This window comes from Electrophorus electricus, chromosome 18 (genome assembly GCF_013358815.1).
Source record: "Electrophorus electricus isolate fEleEle1 chromosome 18, fEleEle1.pri, whole genome shotgun sequence".
Classification (NCBI taxonomy): domain Eukaryota; kingdom Metazoa; phylum Chordata; class Actinopteri; order Gymnotiformes; family Gymnotidae; genus Electrophorus; species Electrophorus electricus.
In genome coordinates, this window is record NC_049552.1 from 12,843,912 (window position 1) to 12,858,571 (window position 14,660).

Consider the following 14,660-nt stretch of genomic DNA (forward strand, 5'->3'; position numbering starts at 1 on the left):
CACACACTCACACACAAACACACACTCACACACACAGACACACACACTCACACTTACACACAAACACACACACACACACACACTCACACTCAAACACACACACACACACTCACACTCACACACACACTCACACACACACACACACTCACTCACACACACACACACTCACTCACACTCACACACACACACACACACACACACACACTCACACACAAGCATGCACAGAATGACATTTCCGAGTCCAAAATGGCCGGAAAAATGAAGAGGAAGTCGAAGGCAGACAGGAAGTGGTGTGAGGATGAAATCCAGACGTGTCACCCACCAACATGCCTTCTCAGACCCCCCACTCGTGTTTACCCCCCCCTCCACCCTGTGTCCGCAGGCGTCCGGATCTATGTGGACCCTTTCACTTACGAGGACCCCAACCAGGCCGTCCGCGAGTTCGCCAAGGAGATCGACGCCTCCTGCATTAAGATCGAAAAGGTCATCGGCATCGGTAAGGGGCCTTCCCGGCGGGCCACCTTTACAGCTCGCACGTATCCACGGCAACCCCACCGCTAGCCCCTGACCCCCTCCCAAAGTGCCCCCTCCTTTTAAAAGCACGCTGACGGACCTTGCCTCCTCCGCAGGCGAGTTCGGCGAGGTGTGCAGCGGCCGCCTGAAGCTTCCCGGGAAGCGTGAGATCTGCGCAGCCATCAAGACGCTGAAGGCGGGATACACGGAGAAGCAGAGGCGGGATTTCCTGAGCGAGGCCAGCATCATGGGCCAGTTCGACCACCCCAACATCATCCGCCTGGAGGGCGTGGTCACCAAATGTGAGTGCCGGAGTCGGCCGCGCTCGAACGAGTGCGACGAGCCGACCCCGCTCCGCCGCCAACATCCCGCCTGCCTTTTGCGAGACTTGGACGCATCCTGGAAGTCGTTCCCGTTCGGGAGATGTTCGGCTCAGATGTTTTGTTCTTCGCGGTTTCGCGAGCGCGGTTGAGCGCGGAGCCTCCCTCGAGTGCTGTTCTGAGATTTACTGTTCTGATTTTCTGCTAAAGTGGCCCCGCGCCCTGCTCTCCTGTTTATGCCGTGATCGCCATTTGGCACCCGGCACGCTGTTCGTGGAAATAACGACGTCAGGTCAGCCCTTTGCCAGAAAGGAACTTTGGCAGGCGGGGGAGGCCTGACGTCGTGCACGTGCCTCTATCGATAAAGCGTCCGCTCGTCGACGCGGGCCGAGCGGAAAGTTCGGCCGTGACCCGTGCCGTGCTGTGTTTGCGTGGCGAAACGTGACGCACATCGATTCTCCTAACTGACACCACCGCCGGGAGCGACTTCCATTGCCAGGGAGCGCCGCTCCTGTGCCCAGGAGTGAGCCCGTTTTTCCACGGTGGATTCAAGGCTGGATTGAAGCCCCTGACATCTTCGATCACAGCAGAGGTTTAGGGCTGAGTTACGCTGGCGGAATGAACGCAGAATAGAGTGTGAGAGAGTTTGCGGAGTCGTTCTGTAGGCTCCTGTGTGTCTTATGGGCCTTTCTAGAAGAGAGAGAGAGAGAGAGAGGCTGACTCGTAGGAGCCGCTGTCTCCTGGTTAGCATGACGAGAGCTGTTAGTTTTATTAATGGGATTCATAGTCCTGCACACACTCTGGCTGGAGAGTGCTCGAGCTAATTGTTATTGCTGAATGACAACCGCGGCCCCTCTGTGCCCGGCCTGTGCCTCCAACGCGGCCAATTAAACGTGTTAAAATACTAATGATCTTGAAAAAGCATCCTGAATAACTAACTGCAAAAATGCCCCCGAGCCTCGAAGAGGTAGCCTGCCCGTCGACGGCGGGGCGTGGGAGACACCCACCGCCCCCGAGCGAGGCGTCCGGAGACAGCCGCGACGGGCTCGGTCTCCTGCGCCTTGCTAAACGCGAGCTCGCGAGATTGCATTTACACAACGAAGGCCTCCGCCGTAACCGTGAGATGGTTTCTCAGAGCCCGAGAGCGACTGTCCTCCATTGCAAAGTTATCACACATTGTGGTACCCTGTTTAAGTGTTGCCATAGCGCCCTCTTCTCTGGCCGATGACTGGCGGGTAATTCCGCAACGGAGACGCGATAGCCCAGAGGCGATGGGCACGTTCAACAAACAAATGCGCATCAAGAAAGGGAGGGAGGGATGACGCCCATGTAGGAGAGACGGAGGAGAGGAAGGAGGAGCGGGTGGGAGAGGGGGAGGGGCTCGGTTGGGAAGCGTCGCCCAAACGCGTTGGGTACTGAAAGGAGCACACTGCCACGGTTTTATCAAATCACTGCCTTCCCGTATCTACCTGTTACCTCCGAGCAGAGCTGGAGACCTGGGGAACTGTACGACGGAAAACTTGGGAATAGGATGTTTCTCACCCTGCTTTTTCATTTCTGCGTTTTTGTTTTTTTTTTATATTAGTTTCTCGCTTCTGCGTTTTGTTTATGTGCGTCGGTGACGATTAGCATTCATGAAGCGGCCTCCTCGGAGACTTGGCTGAGAGAGCACGGTGTTTGTTTAGCAGATGGGCCCGCCGATTGTTAGGGAGTTATTATGGAGAGCTGACGAAGCAATAGAGAGAGAGAGAGAGAGAGAGAACCAGGGGAGAAAAGTTCGGCAGGAAGCCACACCTGCTTCACATATGGAACCCAAACCCTCCTTTGGCCTCTCCGGGGTTCGCGGGTAGTTGTCCATACTAAAGGGCTTAAAGGAGAGCGTCGCTAGCTAACACGGCTGCCGGTCCTCGAAAGCTCGTGGGAGGATGGCTTTAGCGTTATTGCGTTTGCGCAGTGCTTATCGGATCTTGCTAGGTTTTGTTTCCTTATCTGCAGTGTTAGCGGTTTTTACCCGAAGTAATCCAAACTGCATAGAATTTTAATCACCGCAAAGCTCGTAGTGTAACTGTGGACATATCATACCAACTGAAATCCGTGTCTCCCGCACAGGTAAACCAGTCATGATCATCACGGAATACATGGAGAACGGCTCACTCGACACGTTCCTGCGGGTGAGACCACCCCCCCCACACACACACAGACCCTTGCCACGCACACCTGTTGCCTCCCGGGGCCCCTGATTTAACCTGTCTGGGCGCTGCCCTCCGTCTGCAGAAGAACGACGGGCGCTTCACGGTCATCCAGCTGGTGGGCATCCTGCGCGGCATCGCCTCGGGCATGAAGTACCTGTCGGACATGAGCTACGTGCACCGCGACCTGGCCGCCCGCAACATCCTGGTCAACAGCAACCTGGTGTGCAAGGTGTCTGACTTCGGCATGTCCCGGGTGCTGGAGGAGGACCCCGACGCGGCCTACACCACGCGGGTAAGGCTTCAGAATCCCGGGTGGGGCCTCTCCGTACGGTTTCGGCGTTCCACGTTGTCTCCCTGCGTCTCACGCTGCTTCTCAAGCAGCCGGCTTTGATCTCTTTTCTGTTGATATTCCTTACTAACCCCACAGTGTCGCTTTGTGCGTGTTGCGTGTGGGCATGTGTGACTAACCTCGGCACGTGTGTCCGTTATGTCTTTTGAAAGGAAATAATGGGAACCTATCAATCGCAGGGGGGAAAGATCCCCATCCGCTGGACGGCGCCGGAAGCCATCGCCTACCGGAAGTTCACCTCCGCCAGTGACGTGTGGAGCTACGGCATCGTCATGTGGGAGGTGATGTCGTACGGCGAGCGGCCGTACTGGGAGATGTCCAATCAAGACGTGAGTGGGGCGCCAGGAAGGCGGGACTAAGGGCAGCGTGCCGAGTCAAAGCTGACACTTACTGGCTGGGGGGAGGGGCCAAGTCTCTGACCCTTCTCTCTCTCTCTCTCTCTCTCTCTCTCTCTCTCTCAGGTCATAAAAGCGATAGACGAGGGCTACAGGCTCCCGCCGCCCATGGACTGCCCCATGTCCTTGCACCAGCTGATGCTGGACTGCTGGCAGAAAGAGAGGGCCGACAGGCCCAAGTTCGGCCAGATCGTCAACATGCTGGACAAGCTGATCCGCAACCCCAACAGCCTGAAGCGGACCGGGGGCGAGATAGCCAGGTACGCCCTCCACACCCCTCGCTGCAGAGCGGCTCGCCAAGGCTCCGCCGCGCCTCCCTAACAAAGCGGACCCACGGACCGCTTGCCCTGAATGTAATGAGCAGATCTTGCTATGGCTAAGTTGAGCTTTATTGTAATTGCTGTAGTATGGAGGCCTGTTTCATGTAATATGTCAAACCAAGTTCCAGAGACTGTTGAATATGGTTATAAATTTTTATATGCCCCACTGATCCTCTAAGGCTCGGACAATAAAAGTGGGTATTTCCCTAGAAAAGCAATTACACTGTACGCTCTCTCTCTCTCTCTCTCTCTCTCTCTCTCTCTCTCAGACCCTGCACCACCCTTCTGGAGCCCAGCAGTCCAGAGTTCTCCTCTCCCCTGGGCTCTGTCTCTGATTGGCTACAGGCCATCAACATGGAGCGTTACCGCGACAACTTCACCACTGCCGGCTACACCACTCCCGAGGCCGTAGTCCACATGACGCAGGAGTAAGTCGTGTGACATCTACAGTGCACTTGATATCTGGTGTGTGTGTGTGTGTGTGTGTTGTAGGCGGAGATGAGCCCTCGGTCAGAATGAGATTAATGAATGGAAAAATTTGAAGTACGGTGCTCACAGAGATGTGGTCTTGACATCTGGGTCAAGACATTTAATTTCCGTGCAAACGGCCCTATGAGAAGCAATGTAGCGTTTTGCGAGAAAAATCATCTTTGGCATCCAAATCTCAGATCAGGATTCAAGCGTCTTTAGGTTTATTATGTCCTCTGCGGAGAAACGAGAAATGAGGGGGAACTTTCATGTCACGTGGATCAGACATGGAGAATGTTGGTCTGAGCTTTGGTGGAGCCGTAGAGTTCAGGTGCTACGCGTAGCTCAGTGTTCTCATCCACGCTCTGCTTTGTTTTTCCACTCAAACAGAGACATGTCCAGAATAGGGATCTCTTCCCCTGCACACCAGGACAAGATCCTCAGCAGCGCGCAGGGTATGCTGTCCCACATGCAACAGATACAAGACAGGATGGTTCCCGTCTGAACCGGCATGGAAGGAAGACAAAACTAAAAAATGTACAATTTTTTTTGTTGGTTTGTGTTTGTTTTGCTTTCGAAAAAGGGATATCTGTTTACCTCATCCACGCACTTTAAATTAAAGATTCACAGAAGAAAAAGATTTGTAAAAAGGGTCGAAGACGGGAATGGCACGGCATGAGATGACACAGCACTTTTCTGGACAAAGGTACCTGAGTTTTTCCGGGAGCGTTCAAGCCTCCCCTCCCCGTCCCGGTGTTGTGACGTAGTGGATATGATTCCAGAACGTTCTTCAGCCCGGCCTTCGCTACACGGTGGAACTAATCGGACCTCTTCCTTTACTCTCCTCACCCTTTTTTTGTGCGTATGCGGCATTATGTAAATAAGTAGACCTTTTGGATCTGCCCCTCCCCCGCAGGCCCCGCCCCCAGGCCCCGCCCCTATCCTTGCCATTTCATCGTTACTTGCTGTGTCTGTCCACCTGGAAATATAAAACGGGGGCTTCATTTGCATTATGAGAAGTGTTAAAGAAAAGAAAAAAAAAGACATTTGTGATCTCTTTATACTTTTCTTCCGGTGCTTTCCGGCTGCGTGCACTCGTCACGCTAGGGAGAGGCATTTCGTCTTCGGCGTGTTCGGAGCGGAGCGCGTCTCCGGTGTGGGATCTGGAAGCCCTCCGGGGTTTCCCACCCTTTGAAATGGAATATCTGTCTCCACTCCGCAGTTCTGCTCCCCGCTCTGCTTGGCTGGGAGCTCATGGATTGGATTTGAGAACGCTCTTCCGAGTTTACGTCTCTCGCTCTCCTTCTCTCCCAACTTGGTCTCCAAGGCATATCCCTCCTTCCAACCCTCTCCTTTCTCCTGTTCTCACTCCCTCCGTCCATCTCTCTCTCTCTCTCTCTCTCTCTCTCTCTCTCTCTCTCTCCCCCCCCCCCCCCCCCCCCCGATGCTCCGAAGAGCCCCGGCAGCCCATGGACTCCAAGCCCGTCTCACTTACTGGAAATTGCGGCACGACGGCGCGAAGGTAAGCACAGCCTCCCGGGCCTGTCCCAGTATTTATGAGATCTGCTCTGTTTCCTCTGGGCACCCTGCAGTTATTTATTCAATCCTTAGGTGGGATTCGGACCAGTACAAAAAAAAAAATAAAAATAAAAAATAAAAAATAAAAAAAAAAACCGAAAAGAAGAAAAAAAGAAAAGATTTTTTTTTTTTTTTTTAAGGAAGCTGTAGACAAAATGGAGAAAATGTCTCTCCCGAGCGTCCCAGCGACATGGTGAAACAGAGCCGATCTCAGTCCTGTGCTCTCAGGATTAGTTCAATCTGAGTGCTCGGTTCTCGGCTCACGCACGTTCCATCTCTTCCTCTTCCTCTTCCTCAGCGGCCACACGGCAGCACGTCTGCAGCGATATCCTTCACCGCCTCGATGTCCCCACACAGGGCACCCACCGCCCCATTCCTTGCACCGGGACCTGGAGTCCAATTCCCAGAATTCTTGGCACGCAGCAGGAGCGTCCCAGCAGCGGCCGACGCGGAAACCGACGCCGGGAAGGAGAGCCCGGGGCCTCTCCGCCCGTCCCCCGAGAGATCCGTTTATATATTTTGTTGTTTTTGTGTTTTTTAGTCCTTTCCCTCTCGCCATGTGCCGGCTACGACGCGATTTCCATTTACTCGCACTCAGCTTGACACGCGGCGCAGCTCCCCGCGCGTTTCATTCCCGAGAGAGACGCACGGCGGTTCCGGAGGGTTGACCCGCGACCGCCTGCTGGAAAAGACAACGGCGGAGTTGTTTACTGTATGCTAAAGCATGCTGTTCCTTATTTCTTCTTCCAGCATGAGGAATTTTATGGAGACTTTAGCTACACCGCAGCCCTGCTTGTGAATTCGGAAAGCTACTGGCCCGGGAAGTGGACAGTGAAAAAAGACACATACGTAAAAAAAACTTTATCGAAGGAATGTTTATTAAAAGGGAAGACAAAAAACCCTTGACATTTCACGTGTTTCGTGATTCATGTAACGCCGTCCAATCACAGGATTTGTGTTTGTCATGAGGGGTTGTCGGTGTGACATTCACATTTCGAAAAAGCTTCCGACCCCGAAATGTTTTTCTTTAACGTCATTTTACCCTTCCTCGCAGTTTGGTTTCAACCTACAAAGGACCTATTTGGAATATGCAAAGAATGCAGGGGTGTCTGAGAGCTATAGAATATACTGTGCCAAGATTCATAATGTAGTTTTAATCTGGGGATTCAAACTAACATTAGTTTTTCCATTAATCTAGTCACATAGATTAACTGTGTGCTTATTCCCATCTATGTATACTGCCATTTATCTTCTTTCTTGTTTTTTTTTTTTGTCTTTTTTAAATGAATTTAGGTACACGAAACATGTCATTTATTTATGGTCTTTTTTTAATCTAGTTTGTAAATTGTAAAATAGAAATATAAGGAAAAATAAATGAGTGCCAAGTGCGTTGTAGCGAGAGCCTTCGAAGATTTATGTGAAGCTCCAACTTGAACAATAGCGCAGTGCTTTTTCAAAACCGCATTCTTGGAAGGCGGAACCGTGCCTGTCTCCCGACGGACGGTCCCTCAGACCGGGCCGTCTGCCGTTCAGCGCGCTGCTTTTAGCTCAGTGCAGAGTGCCATTAGTGCCTAATGGATGTCCGGTCGGCCCTGTGTGCCATTGGTCGCGTGGTTCCGCTGCAAACCGTTCGGGAGGACCGTTACGACAGGACCAACATATTCATATCATATTATTATTATTAATATTATTAGTGCATAATAAAAATAAAAATAAAAAAAAGCTCCTCCTCTCCGTCCTCCCTACCTGCGCTTGTGCAAACTATAGATCTGTTTTCGACAAGCAGCAGGTCGGCCGCACATAAGTGCTGCGTTACATTTGAGGGGGGCAAAGGGGGCATATTCTCTGCTGAAGAACAATTTAGAGGATCAAACAGTAGTGTGGGGAGAGAGTCGCTGGCCCCGCACAGCGCCTGCGTTTCGTCAGCTTTCTCTTTCTTTCCAGCGACGACCGCCGCCCCCCCGCCAACCGCCCCGGCGTTTTCCTGTCCTTTCTGTGCACTGAATGGGCTGTAATACGGGCCTACTGGCACAGCGCTCACATTTAATCAGTAAACATCTGTTTCCCGGAGCCCACCCGTCCGCGATGATCGCTGATTGTGTGGGGCCTGCGATAAATAAAAAGAGGAAGGGGGCAAGGAGAGGAAAAAACGAAAGAATGAAAAAGAAAGCCGCACAATTTTAGAATTGCAGAAAACCCCGCCGTGAGCCCGGCGATGTTTTTTTATTTTTTTTTCCCCCTGCGACAATCACCCTAATGAGGGATGCATGAATTATGCATGTGTTTAGACGTCTGACGACGTGCGGGGAGGAAATGAGAAAGTAAAAATTACAACAACAAAAAAAGTGGGAAGAACTTAAACTCTACGGCAGGAAACCTCACCGGACTGACAATTGGTGGGTCGTTAATGACGCAGAGGTAGCATTCTTCTGGAAGGAGTGAGAGGGAGGAAGATGGGGAGGGAGGGAGATATTGAGTTTGTCTACAGAGGAGGAGGAAGGTGGGCATTTATGAGATTTCACTCATCTCTAACGTCTCTGTAAACTCCCAGCCATACCACGTGAAGAGGCTCAGAGTAGTACTGATCTGGGATCAGGTTCGTCTCCCACTGCAAAAAGCAGACCGCAGACCAGGGCTGAAACACTGCAACACCACGCTCAATGCCTAAGACCAGGGCTGAAACACTGAAACACCACGCTCAACCCCTAAGACCAGGGCTGAAACACTGAAACACCACATTCAACCCCTAAGATGAGGGCTGAAACACCACGCTCAATGCCTAAGACCAGGGCTGAAACACTGAAACAGCATGTTCAAGCCCTAAGATGAGGGCTGAAACACCATGCTCAACCCCTAAAACCAGGGCTGAAACACTGAAACAGCATGCTCAACCCCCAAAACCAGGGCTGAAACACTGAAACACCACGCTCAACCCCTTAGACCAGGGCTGAAACACTGAAACACCACGCTCAACCCCTAAGACCAGGGCTGAAACACTGAAACACCACATTCAACCCCTAAGATGAGGGCTGAAACACCACGCTCAACCTCTAAGACCAGGGCTGAAACACTGAAACATCATGCTCAACCCCTAACACCAGGGCTGAAACACTGAAACACCATGCTCAACCCCTAAGACCAGGGCTGAAACACTGAAACACCACATTCAAACCCTAAGACCAGGGCTGAAACACTGAAACACCACATTCAACCCCTAAGACGAGGGCTGAAACACCACGCTCAACCCCAAAGACCAGGGCTGAAACACCACGCTCAACCTCTAAGACCAGGGCTGAAACACTGAAACATCATGCTCAACCCCTAACACCAGGGCTGAAACACTGAAACACCATGCTCAACCCCTAAGACCAGGACTGAAACATCATGGTCAACCCCTAACACCAGGGCTGAAACACTGAAACACCATGCTCAACCCCTAAGACAAGGCTGAAACACTGAAACACCACATTCAAACCCTAAGACCAGGGCTGAAACACTGAAACACCACATTCAACCCCTAAGACGAGGGCTGAAACACCATGCTCAACCCCAAAGACCAGGGCTGAAACACTGAAACATCATGCTCAACCCCTAAGACCAGGGCTTAAACACTGAAACACCACATTCAACCCCTAAGACCAGGGCTGAAACACTGAAACAGCATGTTCAACCCCTAAGACCAGGGCTGAAACACTGAAACACCATGCTCAACCCCTAAGACCAGGGCTGAAACACTGAAACATCATGCTCAACCCCTAACACCAGGGCTGAAACACTGAAACACCATGCTCAACCCCTAAGACCAGGGCTGAAACACTAAAACAGCATGTTCAACCCCTAAGATGAGGGCTGAAACACTGAAACACCATGCTCAATCCCTAAGACCAGGGCGGAAACACTGAAACAGCATGTTCAACCCCTAAGATGAGGGCTGAAACACTGAAACATCATGCTCAACCCCTAAGACGAAGGCTGAAACACCACGCTCAACCCCAAAGACCAGGGCTGAAACACCACGCTCAACTCCTAAGACCAGAGCTGAAGCACTGAAACATCATGCTCAACCCCTAAGACCAAGGCTGAAACACCATGCTCAATCCCTAAAACCAGGGCTGAAACACTGAAACACCACATTCAACCCCTAAGATGAGGGCTGAAACACTAAAACAGCATGTTCAACCCCTAAGATGAGGGCTGAAACACTGAAACACCACACCCAACCCCTAAAACCAGGACTGAAACACCACGCTCAATCCCTAAAACCAGGGCTGAAACACTAAAACAGCATGTTCAACCCCTAAAATGAGGGCTGAAACACTGAAACACCATGCTCAATCCCTAAGACCAAGGCTGAAACACCACACGCAACCCCTAAAACCAGCGCTGAAACAATGAAACACCACGTTCAATCCCTAAGATAAGGGCTGAAACACCAAACTCAACCCCTAAGACCAGGGCTGAAACACTGAAACACCACGCTCAATCCCTAAGACCAGGGCTGAAACACTGAAACAGCATGTCCAACCCCTAAGACGAGGGCTGAAACACTGAAACACCATGCTCACCCCTAAGACGAGGGCTGAAACACCACGCTCAACCCCAAAGACCAGGGCTGAAACACCACACTCACCCCTAAGACCAGGGCTGAAACACTAAAACACCACGCTAACCCCTAAGACCAGGGCTGAAACACTGAAACACTACACCCAACCCCAAAGACCAGGGCTGAAACACCACACTCACCCCTAAGACCAGGGCTGAAACACTAAAACACCACGCTAACCCCTAAGACCAGGGCTGAAACACTGAAACACCACGTTCAAACCCTAAGATGAGGGCTGAAACACCAAACTCAACCCTTAAAACCAGGGCTGAAACACTGAAACACCACGCTCAATCCCTAAGACCAAGGCTGAAACACCACACGCAACCCTTAAAACCAGCGCTGAAACAATGAAACACCACGTTCAATCCCTAAAATAAGGGCTGAAACACCAAACTCAACCCCTAAGACCAGGGCTGAAACACTGAAACACCACGCTCAATGCCTAAGACCAGGGCTGAAACACTGAAACACCACGCTCAATCCCTAAGACCAGGGCTGAAACACTTAAACACCATGCTCACCCCTAAGACGAGGGCTGAAACACCACGCTCAACCCCAAAGACCAGGGCTGAAACACCACACTGACCCCTAAGACCAGGGCTGAAACACTAAAACACCACGCTAACCCCTAAGACCAGGGCTGAAACACCATGCTAACCCCTAAGACCAGGTCTGAAACACTGAAACATCACGTTCAATCCCTAAAATGAGGGCTGAAACATCAAACTCAACCCCTAACACCAGGGCTGAAACACTGAAACACCACGCTCAATCGCTAAAACCATGGCTGAAACATTGAAACACCACGCTCAACCCCAAAGACCAGGGCTGAAACACCACACTCACCCCTAAGACCAGGGCTGAAACACTAAAACACCACGCTAACCCCTAAGACCAGGGCTGAAACACTGAAACACTACACCCAACCCCAAAGACCAGGGCTGAAACACCACACTCACCCCTAAGACCAGGGCTGAAACACTAAAACACCACGCTAACCCCTAAGACCAGGGCTGAAACACTGAAACACCACGTTCAAACCCTAAAATGAGGGCTGAAACACCAAACTCAACCCTTAAAACCAGGGCTGAAACACTGAAACACCACGCTCAATCCCTAAGACCAAGGCTGAAACACCACACGCAACCCTTAAAACCAGCGCTGAAACAATGAAACACCACGTTCAATCCCTAAAATAAGGGCTGAAACACCAAACTCAACCCCTAAGACCAGGGCTGAAACACTGAAACACCACGCTCAATCCCTAAGACCAGGGCTGAAACACCACACTGACCCCTAAGACCAGGGCTGAAACACTAAAACACCACGCTAACCCCTAAGACCAGGGCTGAAACACCATGCTAACCCCTAAGACCAGGTCTGAAACACTGAAACATCACGTTCAATCCCTAAAATGAGGGCTGAAACATCAAACTCAACCCCTAACACCAGGGCTGAAACACTGAAACACCACGCTCAATCGCTAAAACCATGGCTGAAACATTGAAACACCATGCTCAATCCCTAAGACCAAGGTTGAAACACCATGCTCAATCCCTAAGACCAGGGCTGAAACACTGAAACACCACATTCCACCCCTAATATGAGGGCTGAAACACCAAGCTCAACCCCTAAGACCAGGGCTGAAACACTGAAACACCATGCTCAACCCCTAAGACCAAGGCTGAAACACCACACGCAACCCCTAAAACCAGGGCTGAAACACTGAAACACCATGTTCAACCCCTAAGATGAGGGCTGAAACACCGAACTCAATCCCTAAGACCAGGGCTGAAACACTGAAACACCAAACTCAACCCCTAAAACCAGGGCTGAAACACTAAAACAGCATGTTCAACCCCTAAGATGAGGGCTGAAACACTGAAACACCACACCCAACCCCTAAAACCAGGACTGAAACACCGCGCTCAATCCCTAAAACCAGGGCTGAAACACTAAAACAGCATGTTCAACCCCTAAAATGAGGGCTGAAACACTGAAACACCATGCTCAATCCCTAAGACCAAGGCTGAAACACCACACGCAACCCCTAAAACCAGCACTGAAACAATGAAACACCACGTTCAATCCCTAAGATAAGGGCTGAAACACCAAACTCAACCCCTAAGACCAGGGCTGAAACACTGAAACACCACGCTCAATCCCTAAGACCAGGGCTGAAACACTGAAACAGCATGTCCAACCCCTAAGACGAGGGCTGAAACACTAAAACACCACACCCAACCCCTAAGACCAGGGCTGAAACAACCCACTCAACCTCTAAGACGAGGGCTGAAACACTGAAACACCACACTAAGAACAGGGCTGAAACACCACACTCACCCCTAAGACCAAGGCTGAAACACTAAAACACCACACCCAACCCATAAGACCAGGGCTGAAACACCACGCTCAAGCCCTAAGACCAGGGCTGAAACAACCCACTCAACCCTTAAGACCAGGGCTGAAACACTGAAACACCACATTCAACCCCTAAGACAAGGGCTGAAACACCAAACTCAATCCCTAAGACCAGGGCTGAAACACTGAAACACCACGTTCAACCCCTAAAACCAGGGTTGAAACACTAAAATACCACACCCAACCCATAAGAGCAGGGCTGAAACACTGAAACACCACACTCAACCCCTAAGACCAGGGCTGAAACACTGAAACACCATGCTCAACCCCTAAGACGAGGGCTGAAACATCATGCTCAACCCCAAAGACCAGGGCTGAAACACCATGCTCAAGCCCTAAGACCAGGGCTGAAACACTGAAACACCATGCTCAACCCCTAAGACCAGGGCTGAAACATCACACTCAACCCCTAAGACCAGGGCTGAAACATCACGCTCAACCCCTAAGGCCAGGGCTGAAACATCAACCTCTCCACAGCATCAGACAGGCTCCTCGTTTCTTATTGATCTTCATGGTTCTGCATTAAAAGATCCTTTTTGTTTTGCAATAGAAAGTGAAAGGGGGAGAGAGCATGCAGAAAGACATTAAGTGAAGGAATGAGTTTATTGATTAGAATAGGTTATATATCAGTATAGATGAAAGGTTATTGTATATTATAGACTAGTATTGATCACTCCTGAATCAAACCAATGATGCAGTGAACTCAGTTTTAACTGACTTTATTACAGACCAGCAACCTGTCAGGTTTCGAAATGCCATGTCATCCCATATTTCCACAATCACGTCTAATCTCTAATATGTGTGTTGCCTTGCTGGTGTGTAATCTCTCATTCAAAAGTGAGTCCATTCTCTTGACCCTTTCGCAGTATAGGAAGGGCCCTGGAATCGAGCGGTCAAAACAGAATCTGGGAGGAAAGTTTGGGACAACAGGACAAAGAAATGAGCAGATATCAACTTTTCACATCAAAATAAAATATTGTGAAAAGTATAATAGAATTAAATGTTTATAAATATTTATGTATTTATTGTTTTTCCTAAAATCTTATAAAATTAAAATCTAAAAAAATTCTGTTCATTGTTAACAATGACTGTAAATGCAGGTCACTAGATTAACTATGCATCAAAGCCACCAACGATCATATATGCATATAATGTATTCCTAAAACATTTGGTATCAAACTGTGATTGTGAAATTATGTGCCAGGAATCTTCGAGGGAAAGTAATCAGGATTTGGATCCAAACCTTCCCTCATTCTGAATGTTTTTCAAGACATCGTTGCACTGGTGTTTAATATGTGGAGTGTGTAAATGGGGCCTGATTGTTTCTGGTGACAAACACACACTGTGCCCTGTTCCAAACAGCCCTGCATGATTAATGACTGATAGATGACGAGATAATGAGGTTTGCCTAACAGTGGCACCCTTCACCCCGCCTCTTAGAAGAAGGCACTCAGAGAGAGAGAGAGAGAGAGAGAGAGAGAGAGAGAGAGAGACAGTG

At 50.3% G+C, this 14,660-nt stretch overlaps 1 protein-coding gene and 1 long non-coding RNA gene across 3 annotated transcripts in view; both read left to right on the forward strand.

The window, feature by feature from the left end:
- epha4a (eph receptor A4a) overlaps window positions 1–5,958 on the forward strand; it is a 28,854-nt gene extending 22,896 nt beyond the window's left edge. The window contains exons 10-17 of one of the 2 annotated variants that reach the window (XM_035536399.1): window positions 383–496; window positions 630–815; window positions 2,943–3,004; window positions 3,108–3,317; window positions 3,527–3,703; window positions 3,836–4,029; window positions 4,359–4,517; window positions 4,948–5,958. In XM_035536399.1, coding sequence (XP_035392292.1) covers window positions 383–496; window positions 630–815; window positions 2,943–3,004; window positions 3,108–3,317; window positions 3,527–3,703; window positions 3,836–4,029; window positions 4,359–4,517; window positions 4,948–5,062 — 1,217 coding nt within the window. In that variant the 3' untranslated portion in view covers window positions 5,063–5,958. The remainder of the gene's footprint in view (window positions 1–382; window positions 497–629; window positions 816–2,942; window positions 3,005–3,107; window positions 3,318–3,526; window positions 3,704–3,835; window positions 4,030–4,358; window positions 4,518–4,947) is intronic. The other variant, XM_035536400.1, reaches the window with a different exon arrangement.
- Window positions 5,959–5,993: 35 nt separating this feature from the next.
- Window positions 5,994–7,536, forward strand: LOC113591215. Its single transcript, XR_003412171.2, has 2 exons — window positions 5,994–6,079; window positions 6,434–7,536. It is a non-coding gene; the product is annotated as an uncharacterized LOC113591215 (long non-coding RNA).
- The last annotated feature ends 7,124 nt before the right edge of the window (window positions 7,537–14,660 follow it).